General features: G+C 53.4%; 1 protein-coding gene across 3 annotated transcripts; it reads right to left on the reverse strand.

The window, feature by feature from the left end:
• Positions 1–3,512: 3,512 nt before the first annotated feature.
• KEAP1 (kelch like ECH associated protein 1) lies at positions 3,513–16,999 on the reverse strand. Of its 3 annotated transcripts, none has more exons than XM_025366167.1 (6): positions 16,605–16,999; positions 12,765–13,450; positions 8,928–9,613; positions 6,628–6,833; positions 6,174–6,350; positions 3,513–4,217 (listed from the first exon to the last, which is right to left on the reverse strand). In XM_025366167.1, exons 2-6 carry the CDS (start codon positions 13,401–13,403, stop codon positions 4,051–4,053), a joined length of 1,875 nt encoding a protein of 624 aa, XP_025221952.1. In that variant the 5' UTR covers positions 13,404–13,450; positions 16,605–16,999; the 3' UTR covers positions 3,513–4,050. The 3 variants fall into 3 exon arrangements, with proteins under 3 accessions (XP_025221952.1, XP_025221951.1, XP_025221953.1); XM_025366166.1 differs by lacking the exon at positions 16,605–16,999 and adding an exon at positions 16,061–16,258; XM_025366168.1 differs by lacking the exon at positions 16,605–16,999 and having other exon boundaries at positions 12,765–14,033.
• Positions 17,000–19,663: the final 2,664 nt, after the last annotated feature.

Below are 19,663 nucleotides of genomic sequence, written 5' to 3' on the forward strand. Positions count from 1 at the left end.
AAAAAAAAAAAAAAAAAAAAAAAAAAAAAAAAAAAAAAAAAAAAAAACTAGGAACAAGCCAGGAGCTCATCCACTCTTATTCCTTTTCTAACTTTCTTTCTCTGGAAATAGTTCCTCTTTCACCCAGAGGCCCACAAGAGGGTGCTGTCTGCCTTTTAGATGGAACTTCCTGACTCTGCCCTGAGGATATTCATCACTGAGCTATACCTCCCGGGTTCAAGTCATTCTCCTGCCTCAGCCTCCCGAGTAGCTGGGATTACAGGCACATGTCACCACGGCCAGCTAATTTTTGTATTTTTAATAAAGATGGGGTTTTGCCGTATTGGCCAAGCTGGTCTCGAACTCCTGACCTCAAGTGATCCACCTGCCTCAGCCTTCCAAAATGCCAGGATTGCAGGCATAAGCCACCCCCCCAGCCTATTTATTTATTTATTTTAAGATACAGTCTTGCTCTGTCACACAGGCTGGAGTGCAGTGTTGCAATCTTGGCTTACTGTAAACTCTGTCTCCTGGGTTCAAGTGATTCTTCTGCTTCAGCCTCCTGAGTAGCTGGGATTACAAGCATGTGCAACCGCACCTGGCTAATTTTTGTATTTTTAGTAGAGACAGCGTTTCACCATGTTGGCCAGGCTTGTCTTGAACTCCTGACCTCAGGTGATTCGCCTGCCTCAATGTCCCAAAGTGCTGGGATTACAGGCTTGAGCCACTGCACCCAGCCTTATTTTATTTTAGAGTCAGGGGTGGCCGGGCGCGGTGGCTCATGCCTGTAATCCCAGCACTTTGGGAGGCTGAGGCAGGCGGATCATGAGGTCAGGAGATCGAGACCATCCTGGCTAACACAGTGAAACTCTGTCTCTACTAAAAATATAAAAAATTAGCCGGGCGTGGTGGTGGGCGCCTGTAGTCCCAGCTACTCAGGAGGCTGAGGCAGGAGAATGGCGTGAACCCAGGAGGTGGAGCTTACAGTGAGCCAAGATTGCGCCACTCCTGTCCAGCCTGGGCGACAGAGTGAGACTCCGCCTCAAAAACAAAAAAAAAGAGAGAGTGAGTCAGGGTATCGCTGTGTTGCCCAGGCTAGAGTGCAGTGGTGCAATCATAGCTCAATGCAGCCTCAAACTCCTGGGCTCAAGTGATCTCCTGCCTCAGCCTCCCAAAGAGCTGTGATTACCAGCATGAGCCATTGTACCTGGACAGCCTGTGAATTTTACTGATTATTTTTATTTTTGAGATGGAGTCTTACTCTGCTGCCCAGGATAGAGTGCAGTGGTGTGATCTTGGCTCACCGCAACCTCTGCCTTTCGAGTTCAAGTGATTCTCGTGCCTCAGCCTCCTGAGTAGCTGGGATTACAGGCATGCGCCACCACCCACGGATAATTTTTGTATTTTTTGGTAGAGACAGGGTCTCACTACATTGCCCAGACTGGTCTCCCAACTCCTGAACTCAAATGATCTGCGCATCTCGGCATCCCAAAGTGTTGGGATTACAGGCAGCAGCCACCGCACCTGGCCCAGCCTATGAATTTTATTTATTTATTTATTTATTATTATTTTATTTACTTATTTATTTTTTTGAGACGGAGTCTCACTTGGTCGCCTAGGCTAGAGTGCAGTGGTGCGATCTCCGCTCACTGAAAGCTCCGCCTCCCGGGTTCACGCCATTCTCCTGCCCCAGCCTTTCCAGTAGCTGGGACTACCGGTGCCCGCCACTAGGCCCGGCTAATTTGTTTTTCTTTATTTTTAGTAGAGACTGGGTTTCACCATGTTAGCCAGGATGGTCTTGATCTCCTGACCTCGTGATCCACCCGTCTCGGCCTCCCAAAGTGCTGGGAGTACAGGCGTGAGCCACCGTGCCTGGTCATAAATTTTAAATTATACAGCTAAAGTGGTCTGCTGTTAAATGTTATCATGATCATTCTAACTTCAACAGTCTTGACAATTCTGCCCAATTTCAGCATTTCAGGTTTCCAGTATTTACCTCATTTCTAAGTAAATGATACCACATTACGAGGCAAGGTGACACACACCTGTAATCCCAGCACTTTGGGAGGCCGAGTCAGGGGATCCCTTGAGCCCAGGAGTTCAAGACCAACCTGGGCAATATGGCAAAACCTCATTTCTATAAAAAATACAAAAATTAGCTGGGCATAGTGGCACACGTCTGTAGTCCCAGCTACTCAGGAGGCTGAGGTGGGAGGATCACTTGAGCCCAGGAACTCAGCGCTGAAGTGATCTACAATCTCCCCACTTCAGCCAGGGCAACAGAGTAAGACCTTGTCTCTGAAAAAAAACAAAGAAAAGAAAAGAAAAGAAAGAAAAGAAAAATCGAAAGAGAAGAACTATTAAGGAAGTAAAAGAGTGATACATTTGGTTGTGTCTAAATTTACAAAGCTGCACGCGGTGGCTCATGCCTATAAGACCCGGCACTTTGGGAGGCTGAGGTGGGTGGATCACTTGAGGTCAGGAGTTCGAGACCAGCCTGGACAATATGGTGAAACCCTGTTTCTACTAAAAATACAAAAATTAGCTGGGTGTGGTGGTGCTTGTCTGTAATCCTAGCTATTCGAGAGGCTGAGGCAGGAGAATTGCTTGAACCCTGGAGGAGGAGGTTGCAAAGTTCCATCTTGAAAAAAAAAAAAAAAAGTAGGCCAGGCATGGTGGCTCATGCCTGTAATCCCAGCACTTTGGGAGGCCGAGGCGGGCGGATCACCTGAGGTTGGGAGTTGAGACCAGCCTCACCAGCATAGGGAAACTCTGTCTCTACTGAAAATACAAAATTAGTGGCCGGGCGCGGTGGCTCAAGCCTGTAATCCCAGCACTTTGGGAGGCCGAGACGGGTGGATCACAAGGTCAGGAGATCGAGACCATCCTGGCTAACACGGTGAAACCCCATCTCTACTAAAAAATACAAAAAACTAGCCGGGTGAGGTGACGGGCGCCTGTAGTCCCAGCTACTCGGGAGGCTGAGGCAGGAGAATGGCGTGAACCCGGGAGGCGGAGCTTGCAGTGAGCTGAGATCTGGCCACTGCACTCCAGCCTGGGCGACAGAGCAAGGCTCCGTCTCAAAAAAAAAAAAAAAAAAAAAAAAAAAAAGAAAATACAAAATTAGCCAGGTGTGGTGGCACACGCCTGTAATCCCAGCTACTCGGGAGGTTGAGGCAGGAGAATCACTTGAACCCAGGAGGCAGAGGTTGCTGTGAGCTGAGATCACGCTATTGTACTCCAGCCTGCGCAACAAGAGCAAAACTCTGTCTCAAAATAAAAGAAAAAAAAAATGAGCTTGGGGAGCCCTGGGAGATGTGACTAGGAATTAGCTCCTTGTCTTCCAAGGCAGCTGAAACTGAAGGACAGCTATGTGGCTTGCCTATGGGGAGAAAGATGCCCTACATATCAAAATGCGATGGGCAAAGATTACAAAACGGTTTCAAATACCAGCCCTAAGTCAAAGAGGAGTGTGTTTCAGGAGAAGAGCCCTTTCTGGCCCCGGGTTTCAGACCTCCAGCCCAGAGCCAGGGTGAAAGACACTAGTTAGTCTGTTCTTTATTTTCCTTGGAAAATTACAGGGTTACTTATCAACAAAATAACTGTCCATCCGGTGGGGAAGTGCCATCCGGTGGCTTCTATGTACAGGCCCATCCCTGGGAACCACATTTCCAGAGGGGGCCTCCGCCTGAGGCCCCCATTGGCCCCCTCCCAGGTATCCAAGAACAAATCACAAGGTGAGGGCTGCCGGCGTGGCTGGCTGGGTGGGTGGGACCCAGGCCTACTACCGGGCCAGAGGGTTTGGGGGCCTCTCTCCTGGAAGCCTGCTCTTTCCACACCCCCTTTCCCAGCCAGGCTGTCTTGGACACTCCTGGGGCTCCGCTGAGAGGCACATGATTCCCGCTTTGGACTTCTTTTTGAGATGTCATTTTAACACTGAGGCATCGCGGCCTCCCTTCCCGGAAGATGGGTTATTTGCAGTGCTGTCTTTTTTCTTTTAGTCCTGGTTTTTGTACAAAAACAATGATACTCCCCATTGGACTGTATTTTCGCCCAAGAAACAAAAGTGCCTCAACAGGTACAGTTCTGCTGGTCGATCTGCTTCCGGCAGGGCTCCATGGTGACAGCCACGCCCACTCCGCTCCGGCCCGATGTCATTCGGGTCACCTCGCTCCAGGTGTCTGTATCTGGGTCGTAACACTCCACACTGTCCAGGAACGTGTGACCATCATAGCCTCCTGCAGGAAGAACAGAAGGGACGGTCACCACCTGTCACACCACATCCAAGAGCAGGGGACAGAAAGAAGGAGAAGCAGCTGTGAGATGCAAAAGCAGGCCGGGGCCGGGCGCGGTGGCTCAACCCTGTAATCCCAGCACTTTGGGAGGCCGAGGCGGGTGGATCACGAGGTCAGGAGATCGAGACCATCCTGGCTAACATGGTGAAACCCCATCTCTACTAAAAATACAAAAAACTAGCCGGGCGTGGTGGCGGGCGCCTGTAGTCCTAGCTACTCGGAGGCTGAGGCAGGAGAATGGCATAAACCCGGGAGGCGGAGCTTGCAGTGAGCCGAGATCGCGCCACTGCACTCCAGCCTGGGTGACACAGCGAGACTCCGTCTCAAAAAAAAAAAAAAAAAAAAAAAAGCAGGCCGGGCGTGGTGGCTCACGCCTATAATCCTAGCACTTTGCAGGGCTGAGGCGGGAGGATCGCTTGAGGCCAGGAGTTCGAGGACAGCCTGGGCAACATAGCAAAACTCAGTCTCTTACTGAAGAAAAAAAAAAAAAAAAAAAGGCCAGGCGCGGTAGCTCACGCCTGTAAACCTAGCACTTTGGGAGACTGAGGTGGGTGGATCACTTGAGTCCAGGAATTTGAGACCAGCCTGGGCAACATGGTGAAACCCCATCTCTACCAAAAAAAACATAAAAATTTAGCCAGGCGTGGTGGTGCGTGCCTGTAGTTCCAGCTACTAGGGAGGCTGAGACAGGAGAATCACTGGAACCTGGAAGGCAGAGGTTGCAGTGAGCCGAGATCACGCCATTGCATTCCAGCCTGGGCAACACGAGCAAAACTCTGTCTCAAAAAAATAAAATAAAAATAAATAAAAACAGCCGGGTGCTGTGGCTCACGCCTGTAATCCCAGCACTTTGGGAGGCCGAGGTGGGCGGATCACAAGGTCAGGAGATTGAGACCATCCTGGCTAACATGGTGAAACCCCATCTCTACTAAAAATACAAAAAAAAAAAAAAAATTAGCCGGGCGTGGTGGCAGGTGCCTATAATCCCAGCTACTCGGGAGGCTGAGCCAGGAGAATGGCATGAACCTGGGAGGTAGAGCTTGCAGTGAGCCGAGAGTGCGCCACTGCACTCCAGCCTGAGCGACAGAGCCAGACTCTGTTTCAAAAATAAATAAATACATAAATAACATTAAGCCGAGTGTGGTGGCTCACACCTGTAATCCCAGCACTTTGGGAGGCTGATGTGGGCAGATCACCTGAGGTCAGGAGTTCAAGACCAGCCTGACCAGCATGGTGAAACCCCATCTCTACTAAAATATAAAAATTAGCAGGGCATAGTGGTGGGCACCTGTAATATCAGCTACATGGGAGGCTGAGGGGGGAGAATCGCTTGAAACGATTCTCAAAAAAAGAAAAAGCCCCAGCGCGGTGGCTCACGCCTATAATCCCAGCACTTTGGAAGGCTGAGGCGGGTGGATCACGAGGTCAGGAGTTCGAGACCAGCCTGGCTAACATGGTGAAACCCCATCTCTACTAAAATACAAAAAATTAGCCAGGTGCGGTGGCACACACCTATAGTCCCAGCTACTCAGGAGGCTAAGACAGGAGAATTGCTTGAACCTCCAGGAGGCGGAGGTTGCAGTGAGCTGAGATCATGCCATTGCACCCCAGCCTGGGCAACATTGCAAGACTCCATCTCAAAAAAACAAACATTAGCCGGGTGTGGTGGTGCGTGTGTGTGGTCCCTGCTACTTGGGAAGCTGAGGCAGGAGGATGGCTGGAGCCCAGGAGGTTGAGGCTCCAGCAAGCTGTGATCACACCACTGCACTCAGCCTGGGCGACAGAGCGAGACCCTGTTTCTAAGAAAAAAAAAAAAAAAGGAAAGCAAAAAAGCAAAGGCAGCCACAGTCCACAAGAGATGGGGCTAGTCAGGACTCTTCCCCGCCCCCAGGGCCTCACCAAGGACGTAGATTCTCCCCTGGTGGACAGTGATCCCCAGGGCACTTCGCCGGTGCTTCATGGGGGCTACGAAAGTCCACGTCTCTGTTTCCACGTCATAACGCTCCACGCTGTTCAGCTGGTCCTGACCATCATAGCCCCCGGCAGCATAGATGCAGTTGTGCAGGACGCAGACGCCTAAAGGGCACCGTGCAGAGAAGGTGACTCTGGAGGACTGGCTTTGGGAGCCCCAGCCATCACCTCCTTGAGGGAGACCTTTCCTCTCTCCTCTCCCTTCTCACCCTCAGAAATGAAGCATGGAGAGAGAGAAGCTTGGACTCTATCAGAATCCAGTGCTTCTGTGGTTATCCCAGGGTGAGGGTTGCAACAGGGGGTCTCTCCCAGGCCTGGCTCAGGGTAACCCAGGATGGTGGGGGTGTTCCTGGATGCTCCCCTCACTACCGTCCCCACCCACCTGCCCCGCTTCGGATGGTGTTCATTGCTGTGATCATTCGCCACTCGTTCCTCTCTGGGTAGTAACGCTCAGCTGAATTAAGGCGGTTTGTCCCGTCAAAGCCCCCCACGGCATAAAGCAGACGATTGAGGACGGCCACGCCCACCCCGATCCTTCGTGTCAGCATTGGGGCCACCAAGTGCCACTCATCCCGCTCTGGCTCATACCTGCAAGGGCATAAGAAAAATGGGGACAATGGCCATTATAGCTGACCTTCGTGGAATACTTAAGGGCCTGATACCCCTTTTTTCCCGTTTTTTCTTCCTTTAAAGAGGGTCATCAGGCGCAGTGGCACGTGTCTGTAATCCCAGCACTTTGGGAGGCCGAGGAGGGTGGATCACCTGAGGTCAGGAGTTTAAGACCAGCCTGGCCAATATGGTAAAACCTTGTCTCTATTAAAAATACAAAAATTAGCTGAGTGTGATGGCAGGTGCCTGTAATCCCAGCTACTCGGGACGCTGAGGTGAGATAATCATTTGAACCTGGGGGGTGTAGGTTGCAGTGAGCTGAGATCGTGCCACTGCACTCCAGCCTAGGCGACAGAGAGAGACTCCATCTCAAAAAAAAAAAAACAAAAAAAAACAAAAAAAGAGACAGGGTCTTGCTCTGTTGTCCAGGCTGGAGTGCAGTGGCACAATCACAGCTCACCGAAGTTTCAAACTTTTTCTTTTTTGACGTGGAGTGCAATGGTGAGAGCATGGCTCACTGCAACCTCCGCCTCCTGGGTTCAATCAGTTATCCAGCCTCAGCCTCACAAGTAGCTGGGATAACAGGCACCTGCCACCATGCCTGGCTAATTTCTTTTTTAGAAGAAATTTTTAGTAGAAATTGGGTTTCTCCATGTTGGCCAGGCTGGTCTCTAATAACTGACCTCAAGTGATCTGCCTTTGGAAAGCTGAGGCTGCCTCAGCTTTCCAAAGGGCTGGGATTACAGGCATGAGCCACCACGCCCAGCCTGCAGCTTCAAACTCTTGAGCTCAAGGAACCCTCCTGGCTCAGCCTCCTGAGTAGCTGGGACTAGAGGTGCACACCACTGTGCCCACCTCCACTAGAACTCTAGTGCTTGCAGTCATTCTCCAAGGACTGAGGTATCAGCAACTCCATTTTCCAAATGAGGAAACTGAGCATCCTCGCCATCAATTGCTCAAGTTCAAAAACACATCTGATGGCCGGGCACGGTGGCTCACGCCTGTAATTCCAGCACTTTGGGAGGCCGAGGTGGGCGGATAGCGAGGTCAGGAGATGGAGACCATCCTGGCCAACACGGTGAAACCCCGTCTCTACCAAAAATACAAAAAAATTAGCCGGGTGTGTTGGCCCGCGCCTGTAGTCCCAGCTACTCCGGAGGCTGAGGCAGGAGAATGGCGTGAACCCCGGGGGCGGAGCTTGCAGTGAGCAGAGATGGCGCCACTTCACTCCAGCCTGAGCAACAGGGCAACAGAGCAAGTCCATCTCAAAATCAACAACAACAACAACAACAACAAAAAAAAAAAACACATCTGATAAACCTCTAGTGGCTCAGCCATATCCCCCACTTCACAGATGACAAGATAACATCTTAGAAAGGAGAAATCACAGATTCAGCATCACTCTTTAATGCTCAAATAGTCCTTGAGGTCCGGCACAGTGGCTCACGTCTGTAATCCCCGCACTTTGGGAGGCTGAGGTGGGGGAATCTCTAGTGGTCAGGAGTTCGAGACCAGCCTGGCCAACATGGTGAAACCCCATCTCTACAAAAAAAAAAAAAAAAAAATTAGCCAGGCGTGATGGAAGGCACCTATAGTCCCAGTTACTCCGTGGGCTGAGGCAGGAGAATCACTAGGAGGTGAGGTTGCAGTGACCCAAGATGGCACCAGTGCACTCCAGCCTGGGCAGCAGAGCAAGAGAGACAGGGTCTTACTCTATTGCCCAGGCTAGTCTCCTGGACTCAAGCAATTCTCCCACCTGAGCCTCCCAAAGTCCTGGATTCCGGGTATGGGCCACCACACGTACCCAACAATTTCAAACTGATGGAACTTTTTCCAAATCTGCACAAAGGAACCATATGGGTTTGTGACAGTCCCCTAAGCATTTCCCAGCTCCAGGCACAGAATCCAAGGTCACGGACTAGAACTCTCCAAGGAGCTTAGCTTCATCCTGAGGCCTCCACTCCCTGAAGACAGGGAGAGGAAGCAGCCTCAGGAAGAATCCCCAGACTTCAGTGTCTTGGGACTTGCCAGGAGTAGGACCCTCAGAGCCCACGCCCAGGACCTGCCACTCACCTCTCCACACTGTTGTGGTGGATGCAGCCGTGGGAGCCGCCGACTGCATAGATGTGCCCATCGATGACCCCCACCCCGATGCGGTTGCGCGGCACGCTCATGGGGGCGCAGGGCGACCACTGATTGGTCATAGGATTGTAACAGTCCAGGGCGCTGGAGTCGGTGTTTCCGTCGGGGGAGTTGTTCCTGCCGCCCACGGCGTACAACAGCCCGCCCACCACGCAGCCAGCCAGGCCGCTCCGTGGCACCTGCAGGTCCGCCAACCGGAGCCAGGTGCCGTCACTGGGGTTGTAAGCCTCCAGGTAGCTGAGCGACTGTCGGAAGTAGCCGCCCGCGGTGTAGATCAGGCGGCCCACCTTGGGCGCCCGGCAGGGCATCACCTGCGTGGGCTTGTGCAGGGTGAGCTCCTCGAAGATCTTGACCAGGTAGTCCTTGCAGCGGGAGTCGGACTGCAGGATCTCACACTTCTGCAGCTGCATCTGCAGAAAGTTCGGCGTCAACGAGTGGCAGCGCACGGCCCGCAGCAGCGCCTGGACATAGAACCGTCGCTGTTCGCAGTCGTACTTGACCCAGTTGATGCAGGCGTGGAAGACCTCGGACTCGCAGCGCACGTTCAGGTCGTCACGGCTGATGAGGGTCACCAGTTGGCAGTGGGATAGGTTGAAGAACTCCTCTTGCTTGGCCACCTGCAGTGGGCGACAGTGGGACGGGCTGACTCCCGAGTCGCCCCCACACCTCACCAAGCAGGACAGGGATAATGAGTAACTCACCACTGCGGCTGACAGTCTCAGCTTCCTCATCTGCTAAATGGAGATTCAAATAATAGGAACCGCATACACTGTGATGACTAAATGAGTTAATACTGCCGGGCGCGGTGGCTCACGCCTGTAATGCCAGCACTTTGGGAGGCCGAGGCTGGCGGATCACGAGGTCAGGAGTTGAGAGATCAGCCTGGCCAATATGGTGAAACTCCATCTCTACTAAAAATATAAAAATTACCTGGGTGTCGTGGCACACGGGTGCCTCCCAGCTACTCGGGAGGCTGAAGCAGAAGAATCGCTTGAACCCGGGAGGCAGGAAGTGGAGGCTGCAGTGAGCCGATATTGCACCACTGCACTCCAGCCTGGGCGACAGAGCAAAACTCCGTCTCAAAAAAAAAAAAAAAAAAAAAGGTTAATACTATGCGCCAGGTATGTCATTAGGACTCAGGGAAATGGGGCAGAGACTCAATAGATCGTGTATCCTGGGGTATCATTTGGTTTTGGTTTTGGTTTGTTTTTTGAGACGGAGTCTCACTCTGTCACCCAGGCTGGAGTGCAGTGGTGTGATCTAGGCTCACTGCAACCTCCGCCTCCCAGGTTCAAGCGATTCTCCTGCATCAGCCTCTCAAGTAGTTGGCATTACAGGCGCCCACCACCATGCCCAGTTAATTTTTTATTTTATTTATTTATTTTGATATGGGGTCTTACCCTGTTGCCCAAGCTGGAGTGCAGTGGTGAGATCTTGGTTCACTGCAACCTCCGCCTCCAGGGTTCAAGTGATTCTCCTGTCTCAGCCTCCCAAGTAGCTGAGATTACGGGGGTGTGCCTCCACAGTGGCTAATTTTTTTTGTATTTACTTCTAGTAGAGACGGGGTTTCACTATGTTGGCCAAGCTGGAATTTTTGTATTTAGTAGAGATGGGGTTTCTTCACGTTGGCCAGGCTGGTCTTGAACTCTTGACTTTAGGTGATTCATCCATCTCAGCCTCCCCTAAGTGCTGGGATTACAGGTGTGAGCCACCGGACCTGGACTGTTTTTGCTTTTGAGACAGGCTCTGTCACCTAGGCTGGAGTGCACGATCATAGCTCACTGCAGCCTTGAACTCCTGGGCTCAAATGATCTTCCCACCTGAGCTTCCTGAGTCGCTGGGGATACAGGTGTGTGCCACCATGCACAGCCAATTTTCATATTTTTATGGTAGAGACTGGGTTTCACCATATTGGCCAGGCTGGTCTAGAACTCCTGACCTCAAGTGGTCCACTCCCCTCGCCTTCCAAAGTGCTGGAATTATAGGCATGAGCCACCGCACCCAGGGCTGGTCTTAAAATCTTTTTTTTTTTTTTTTGAGATGGAGTCTCGCTCTGTCGCCCAGGCTGGAGTGCAGTGGCGCAATCTCTGCTCACCGCAAGCTCCGCCTCCCAGGTTTACACCATTCTCCTGCCTCAGTCTCCCGAGTAGCTGGAGTAGCTGGGACTACAGGCGCCCGCCACTACGCCCGGCTAATTTTTTTTTAGTAGAGGCGGGGCGTCACCAAAGTGCTGGGATTATAGGCGGGAGCCACTGCGCCAGGGCTTTTTTTTTTTTTGAGATAGAGTCTCGCTCTGTCACCCAGGCTGGAGTGCAATGGTGCGATCTCGGCTCACTGCAACCTCCACCTCCCCGGTTCAAGCGATTCTCCTGTCTCAGCCTCTCAAGTAGCAGGGACTATGCCACCACATATGCCACCACATCTGGCTAGTTTTTTTTGTATTTTTAATAGAGATGGGATTTCACCACATTGGGTCAGGCTGGTCTCAAACTCCTGACCTCAGGTGATCCACCCGCCTCAGCCTCCCAAAGTGCTGGGATTACAGGCGTGAGCCACCGGGCCCTGCCCTCTCTTATCAATTTCTATAGATAATTTCCTTCAGAGAAACGAAAATGAAACCAAAAATGGTAAAGACATTGCGTGGACCAAAGAAAACATGACTAAGGTTCAGGCTTACAGCTTGCAGCCTGTCACGGGTGTCCAATAAACATTTGCTGACTGTCCGAAAGGCTGGGCTGCCCCAGGATTTGCCTGCTTTTCACTGCACTCTGTCCCCACCTTTGACCCCAGAGAAACTAGGGAGCCCGGAGACACATGAAGACCTCACCTTCCCCAGCTATTCACCAGTGTCCCCACATGCGTAGACAAGGAACTCAGAACCCCAGTTGTTTTTTAATGTTTTTTTTTTTTTTTTGAAACTGAGTCTCGCTCTGTCGTGCAGGCTGGAGTGCAGTGGCTTGATCTCGGCTCACTGCAACCTCCGCCTCTCGGGTTCAAGTGATTCTCCTGCCTCAGCCTCCTGAGCAGCTGGGACTACAGGCGCGCACCACCAGGCCTGGCGAATTTTTATATTTTTAGTAGAGATGGGTTTTCGCTATGTTGGCCAGGCTGGTCTCAAACTCCTTACCTCAGCTGATCCACCCACCTCAGCCTCCCAAAATGCTGGGATTACAGGCGTGAGCCACCACGGCTGGCCTCAGTTTTTTTTTTTTTTTTTTTTTTTAGACTGAGTTTCGCTCTTGTTGCCCAGGCTGGAGTGCAACGGTGCGATCTTGGCTCACAGCAACCTCCGCCTCCTGGGTTCAAGCGATTCTCCTGCCTCAGCCTCCCGAGTAGCTGACATTACAGGCATGCACCACCATACCCGGCTAATTTTTTTGTATTTGTAGTAGAGACGGGGTTTCTCCATGTTGGTCAGTCTGGTCTCAAACTCCCATTCTCAGGTGATCCGCCCGCCTCGGCCTCCCAAAGTGCTGAGATTACAGGCTTGAGCCACTGCGCCCGGCCCCCAGTTGTTTTTTGTTTATTTGTTTGTTTATTTAGAGACAGGGTCTCATTATGTTGCCCGGGTTGGTCTTGAACTTTTGGCTTCAAGCAATCCCCCCACCTAGGCCCCCCAAACTGTGGGGACTACACCACCATGCCCAGCCCAGAACCTCCTTTTTCTCCAGGTTCCTGCCTTCACATCTCAAGGGGAGACAGTGATGAGCACTCATCCATCCCTGGTCCTTCTCCTGACACTGCCCCCAGCCCCACCTCCCCGCTCACCTCCCCGAAATGCATGTAGATATACTCCCGGGCACGCTGGTGCAACTCCACACAGCCAATCTGCTCGGCGAAGTTGGCGATGCCGATGGCATTGCTGGGGTCCAGCTGCTGCACTAGGAAGTCACTGCAGGCACGGACAACGCTGTCGATCTGGTACATGACAGCGCCGTTCATGACGTGAAGGACACACTTCTCGCCCATGGAGATGGAGGCCGTGTAGGCGAATTCGATGAGGCGTTCCATGACCTTGGGGTGGATACCCTCAATGGACACCACCTCCATGCCCTGCTCCCGCAGCCCATTGGTGAACATGGCCTTGAAAACGGGGCTGGATGAGGCTAGCACCACCTTGTGGGCCATGAACTGGGCGGCAGGCGCGTCCTGGTACTTGACCTGCAGTGTGACGTCACACAGCTGCTGGCTGAGCCGCAACTCGTTCATGATGCCGAAGGCCTGTTTGGTATGATCCTCCAGGGTATAGCTGAAGGTGCGGTTGCCATGCTGGGAGGGCGTCACCTCCGCCTTGCACTCAGTGGAGGCATACATCACCGCGTCCCCTGACCCCTCAGGGCACTGTGACCGCAGGGGCAGGAATCGGCTGCAGGCCCCAGCCCTGCTAGGCTTGGGATCTGGCTGCATGGGGTTCCAGAAGATAAGCAACACCACCACCTCTGGCACTCAGGGGCCTGGAGGGGAGAGAGCACAGGGCAGGGGGCACGGGTTGGGGCTGGGCCAGCACCTGCAGGGTCTCCTTTTGTAAGATAAAGCAATTCCTAGGTCAGTTTTCCTGCAGAGTAGGTGAAGCAGAGTCCATTTGCAAATTTGCAAACACCCCCCTGACCTGACCAGCCCAAGAGCCCATCTTAAAACATAGATGAGGTCATGTCTCTCCCCTGCTCTGGATCCTCCAACGCCTCCCACAGTACCTAGTAAAACTGAACTCCTCAACAGCCTGCAAAGCCCTACGCAATTAGCCCCTGCCACCTCTTCCCTTTGATCACTCTGTTTCAGTAATCTGGTGGCCTTTCCCTTTCTAGAGCATGTCGGGCTCATTCCTTCATTCGCCTCACCATTTGTTGGGCACCTACTGTATGCCAGGCACTGATCTGGGTGCTGAAGACACAGCAGTGAGCAAAACACACAAAAATCCTACCTGCTGGAGCTGACACCTGCGGGGAGGAACAATCATAAACTAAAATAAGCAAGACCTGGAAAATCAGCTTCATGAAGACAATTACAACAGCATTGTGACAATGTGAGAATCAGGTGCAGTTTTTTTTTTTTTTTTTGAGATGGAGTCTCACTCTGTCACCCAGGCTGGAGTGCAGTGGCTCGATCTTGGCTCACTGCAACCTCTGCCTCCCGGGTTCAAGCGATCCTCCTGCCTCAGCCTCCCGAGTAGCTAGGACTACAGGCGCCCGCCACCACGCCCAGCTAGTTTTTGTATTTTTAGTAGAGACTGGGTTTCACCATGTTGGCCAGGCTGGTCTCAAACTCCTGACCTCAAGTGATCCGCCCGCCTTGGCCTCCCAAAGTGCTGGCATTACAGGCGTAAGCCACTGTGCCTGGCCCTGGGTGCAGTTTTTAAAAAATCTGACAGGCCAAGCTTCTTTGAGAAGGTGAGGTTAGAGCTGAGACAAGGATGAAAATTATCATAAAGTGGGAGGCTGTGGAGTAGTTTTCCAGGCAGAGGAAATAGCAAGTGCAGTGGCTCAGAGGCTGAGACAGTCAATCTGGAGAATTGAGAAGGAGTGCAGTGAGAGCTAAGGACTTAAGGAAGGGTTTCATGGAAACCCCTGGAGCCTGGAGGGCCAGGAGATGAGTTATGTGTTTTGTGTTTTGTTTTTCGAGACAGAGTCTCGCTCTGTTGCCCAGGCTGGAGTACAGTGGTGTGATCTTGGCTCACTGCAACCTCTGCCTTCCAGGTTCAAGATATTCTCAGCCCGGCGCGGTGGCTCACGCCTGTAATCCCAGCACTTTGGGAGGCTGAGGTGAGCGGATCACGAAGTCAGGAGATGGAGACCATCCTGGCTAACACGGTGAAACCTCGTCTCTACTAAAAAATACAAAAAATTAGCCGGGCATGGCGGTGGGCGCCTGTAGTCACAGCTACACGGGAGGCTGAGGCAGGAGAATGGTGTGAACCCGGGAGGCGGAGCTTGCAGTGAGCAGAGATCGCGCCACTGCATTCCAGCTTGGGCAACAGAACAAGACTTGGTCTCAAAAAAAAAAAAAAAAAAAAAAGGATATTCTCATACCTTGGCCTCCTGAGCAGCTGGGATTACAGGCACCAGCCACCACGATGGGCTAATTTTTTGTATTTTTAGTAGAGATAGGGTTTCACCATATTGGCCAGGGTGGTCTCGACCTCCTGGCCTCAAGTGATCCCCCTCCTCGACTTCCCAAAATGCTGGGATTACAGGCATAGGCTGCTGTGCGCAGACATGAGTTATGTTTTGAAAGGAGTGGGGGATCTCCAAGTGGTTCCCCACAAGTGGATCTGCAAGTTCTCACTCCCCTCTTTCTGGGGCTCCACTCAGAGTCCCCTCTTCCCTGTTCTATTGTCATCACTGAGCTTGTCAGGAACTGAAATGACCTCCTTTGCTTGTCTGTTGATCGACTGTCTCTCGTCCCCGGCCCCAGCGCCTCAAATGGCAGGGAACCCTATGTAGGTTGGCGTCGGGCCAACCCTCTCCTGTGCCTCCCGCCTGGGGCCTGGCACTGCGCAGGGGTCAGTACACGGGTGGTTGGCTAAATGCCCGTGCCACCGTGCCTGCCAGAGCGGCCTTCTCCACCCTCCCTGGGTGCCACTCGGCCCCCCCTCCGGTGCCAAGGCCCTGGGCTTGCGTCTTGGTCTTTGGCCAATCGGTCAACGATGCCCCTTAGGCACCAGGCACTTCCCCCACCCTACAAAGCGACAAGTGGGCGACTGCGCATGCCCCTCCTGAGCCGCCACCAGGCCCAGAGAGGCGAGGAAGTGACCCCGCCGCGGCGTCTCGGCTGCCAATCCCAGAACGCAGATTGAGCCCCCCAACGCCTCGGAGCCCCCGGGCCTCCGTCTGCTCCGCGCCTCCGGGTTCTCTCGCTCGGTTTCCGCCGCTCCCGGGCCACCCCGAGAGTTGCGCCGTCCAACAAAAAGATTGGACCCAGGCCTCGCCCTCCTGGCCCTCCGAGTCCTGGCGGGGAACTCGGAGGCTCCCTGAGCCGGGCGCCCGGTTTCCTGGTCTCCGGGCACGACCGCAGGGGCGCTCGCGGCCCGCGATGCCCGCAGCCCGGGCACATCCCGCCTCACTCACCCCGCCATGGCCGCGCTCCGGCTCCGCCTCCACTGCCGAGCCTCGGCGCCTCCATCGCTGCGCGTGGGGGAGGCGCGGAGCGCGCGCAGGTCACCATGACTAAGCAGAGCCGGGCGCCCGCCTTGTCACAATAAAAGTCCCCGGGCCCTGGCCTCGGGCGGTAGGGACCGCGGAGGGCCGCTCCCCAGCCCCCGCCCACGCCTGCGGTCGCCGAGCTGCGCGGCCACCACTGCTGCCAGCATGGCCGCGGGGCGGGGGCACGCGGCCCTGGGCGCGCTCAGCCGCGTGGTCCGAGTCGCGGGGAGTCTGAACCCCGAGTTCCAGACCCGCGCGTCCCGGCCCGCACCGGGGATGGGGTGGACACCCCTCCCAGTCGCTGCTGCCGGAGCGCTCACCTCGGCCACCGGGTCGCCTCCGTAGGGGGTCCCTCGGGGTGGGGATGTCCGGGGCGCGCAGGGGCTCCGGGTACGGTGATGCCACCCGCACACTGCGCTTCCGGAAAGCCCGGGGGTCCGCGGCCCGGTCCGGGAGATTCCTGCCTTACCTTGGCTGTAGGAGACCCGCGGGCGCCTCCGCCGTCGGGGGGCCTCGGCGCCAGGGCTGCGTGGCCTGCGGGGTCTCGGTTGTCGGTTGGGGAGAGGCCTCGGGACGCCCGAAAAGGAGGCGGGGAGAGGGCGGAGAGGGCGCGGCGGGGAAGGAGCGGCGATTCTCCCGCCCTTCCCGCAGGTGCCCGGCGCCCGTCGGCGAGGAGTGGGGCATCGGGCGGGGACGCACAGCCTGGCCCCCCTTCTCACTGTCTCTTCCATCTCCTGGTTTCCTCGCCGGGCGTCTCCTGGCGGGGCTGCGCGCCACCACCTGCTATTCTTTTAACGACGCACAGCGCCTGCCTCGTGGTCTGGCGGCCACAGGATCTAGGGAAAATTGTCTACCTCGCTGGGTCTGCCTGCCTGCCTGCCTGCCTGCCTGCCTTCCTTCCTTCCTTCCTTCCTTCTTTCTTTCCTTCTTTCCTTCCTTCCTTCCTTCCTTGTTTTCCTTTCTCTCTCTCTCTCTCTCTCTCTCTCTCTCTCTCTCTCTCTTTTCCGTTAGAGACAAGGTCTCGCTCGGATCTGCACGCCCAGGCTGGAGTGCAGTAACGCCATCGCGGCTCACTGCAGCCTCGAGCTCCTGCCCTCAAGCGATCCTCCCACCTCAGCCTCCTGAGTAGCTGGGACCACAGACACGCGCCACCACACCCGGCCAATTTTTAGGTTTTTTTTTTTTTTTTTTTTTTCTGTAGAGACGGGGTCTCGCGATGTTGCCCAGGCTGGTCTTGAACACCTGGGTTTAAGAGATCCTCCATCGGCCTCCCAAAGTTCTGGGATTATAGGTGTGAGGCGTTGGGTCCAGGCCCCGGGTTTTCCGTGTGTGTGTGTGTGTGTGTGTGTGCGTGTGTGTGTTTTTAATTGAGACGGAGTCTTGCACTGTCACCTGGGCTGGAGTGTAGTAGCTTGATCTTGGCTCACTGCAACCTCTGCCTCCCAGGTTCAAACAATTCTTCTGCCTCAGCCTCCCGAGTAGCTGGGATTACAGGTGCCCGCCACCATGCCCAGCTAATTTTTTGTATTTTTAGTACCGATGGGGTTTCACCATGTTGGCCAGGCTGGTTTCCAACTCCTGATCTCATGATCCGCCCACCTCTACCTCCCAAAGTGTTGGGATTACAGGCGTGAGCCACCACGCTCGGCCTTCCTTGTCTTTATTTTTGATTTACTTCCTATCAAAAGGCGTGTGGCACCCGTCTTTAGGGGGGGTTCAAACCCCGAATCTGCCTCTTGCCAGTTCAGCGCCAGTAGGCGCTTACTTAGTTCTCTGTGGTTCAGTTTCCTCTCTGTAAAAGGTAATAATATAATAGCACCTATCTACCAGATTATCATTAAGACTAAATGCGGGGCCGGGCGCGGTGGCTCATGCCTATAATCCCAGCATTTTGGGAGACCGAGGTGGACGGGTCATGAGGTCAGGAGATGGAGACCATCCTGGCTAAGACTATGAAACCCCGTTTCTACTAAAAATTAAAAAAAAAAACTAGCCGGGCGTGTTGGCGGGCGCCTGTAGTCTCAACTACACAGGAGTCTGAGGCAGGAGAATGACGTGAACCCGGGAGGCAGAGTGTGCAGTGAGCCGAGATCGCGCCACTGCATTCCAGCCTAGGCGACAGAGCGAGACTCAGACTCAAAATGAATAAATAAATAAATAAAATAAAATAAACCTAAGTGTGAATACTAGCGCCCAAGAGATAGAAACCATTCCATTGCCATTTTTCATGACTGGGGATACTGATTTGTCATGTACACCGTTCATCATGTAACATTAACTTTTAAATAAATGTATGTAAATTTATTTTAAAGAATTCACCTAGGCTGGGTGCGGTGGCTCACACCTGTAATCCCAGCGCTTTGGGGGCCGAGGCAGGTGGATCACGAGGTCAGGAGTTCAAGACCAGCCTGGCCAACATGGTGAAACCCCATGTCTACTAAAAATACAAAAAATAGCAGGGCGTGGTGGCGGGCGCCTGTAATCCCAGCTACTAAGGAGGCTAAAGCAGATAACTGCTTGAATCCGGGAGGCAGAGGTTACAGTGAGCAGAGATCACGCCACCACACTCCAGCCTGGGCAACAGAGTGAGACTCCCTCTCAAAAAAAAAAAAAAAGAATTCATCTAAATGTCATCTAAATTATCATTACTTTAAAAAGATAGAGAGGCCAGGCGCGGTGGCTCATGCTTGTAATCCCAGCACTTTGGTAGGCCAAGACGGGTGGATCACCTGAGGTCAGGAGTTCGAGACCAGCCTGACCAACATGGTGAGACCCCCCCCCCCCCGTCTCTACTAAATACAAAAAATCAACCGGGTGTGGTGGTGGGTAGGCAGAGGTTGCAGTGAGCCGAAATCCTGCCATTGCACTCCAGGCTGAACAACAGAGAGAGACTCCCTCTCAAAAGGGGGAAAAAAAAAAAAGATGGGGTTTCGCCATGTAAGTGAATAATAAATGGAAACTCTAGGTCTCTGGAGCCTCCAGGGTGAATTTGAAAAACTGAACGTCCTGGCTCAGGTTCTGGAAGGAATCACGCGTAGGGCTGTGTTAGAGTTACCCGGCTACCCGAAATCCTTGCTGCGTGTAGCTGCGTGTAGCTGCGTGTAGCTGCGTGTAGCTGCAGTCTGCAGTTCCAGACAGCTCCTCAGGGGGGCGCCCCAGATAGTCCGTGAAGACGTTGAGTGGCCGAGGTTGTAACCAGCACCCTCCTGGCACGTTGCAGAAAACAACCTTTCTAATATCTCTCAAAATCAAACCTACAGGTCCGGTGAGCCAGGTGCTTGTAGAGATTTATCCAAGGTGCACTCGCACACATACAGGAGGAAGCATGTGCACACACATTTATTGCATTATAATGCATATCATGGCAAAAGGACTGGATCCCATTCACATGTCCCTCTGTAGAGTCCTGGCTTAATCAGTGGTGGCACTTCCTTGCTAAGAAATACTATGCAGCCGGTTAAAAGGAGCAACACATTTACTGCATGGATATGTACCTAGATCTTCTATTTTTTCTTTTATCTTTTTCTT

Source organism: Theropithecus gelada, chromosome 19 (genome assembly GCF_003255815.1).
Source record: "Theropithecus gelada isolate Dixy chromosome 19, Tgel_1.0, whole genome shotgun sequence".
In the NCBI taxonomy this organism is placed as follows: domain Eukaryota; kingdom Metazoa; phylum Chordata; class Mammalia; order Primates; family Cercopithecidae; genus Theropithecus; species Theropithecus gelada.

Bases quoted from the DNA above. Each gene is read 5' to 3' on its own strand.
- KEAP1 (XM_025366167.1), bottom strand. From the start codon at position 13,403: ATGCAGCCAGATCCCAAGCCTAGCAGGGCTGGGGCCTGCAGCCGATTC. The intron at 6,351-6,627 runs GTGGGTGGGGAC...GGTGCCCTTTAG, and splicing joins CACCATCCGAAGCGGGGCAG to GCGTCTGCGTCCTGCACAAC. The intron at 4,218-6,173 runs GTGAGGCCCTGG...TTCTTCCTGCAG, and splicing joins GGGGAGAATCTACGTCCTTG to GAGGCTATGATGGTCACACG.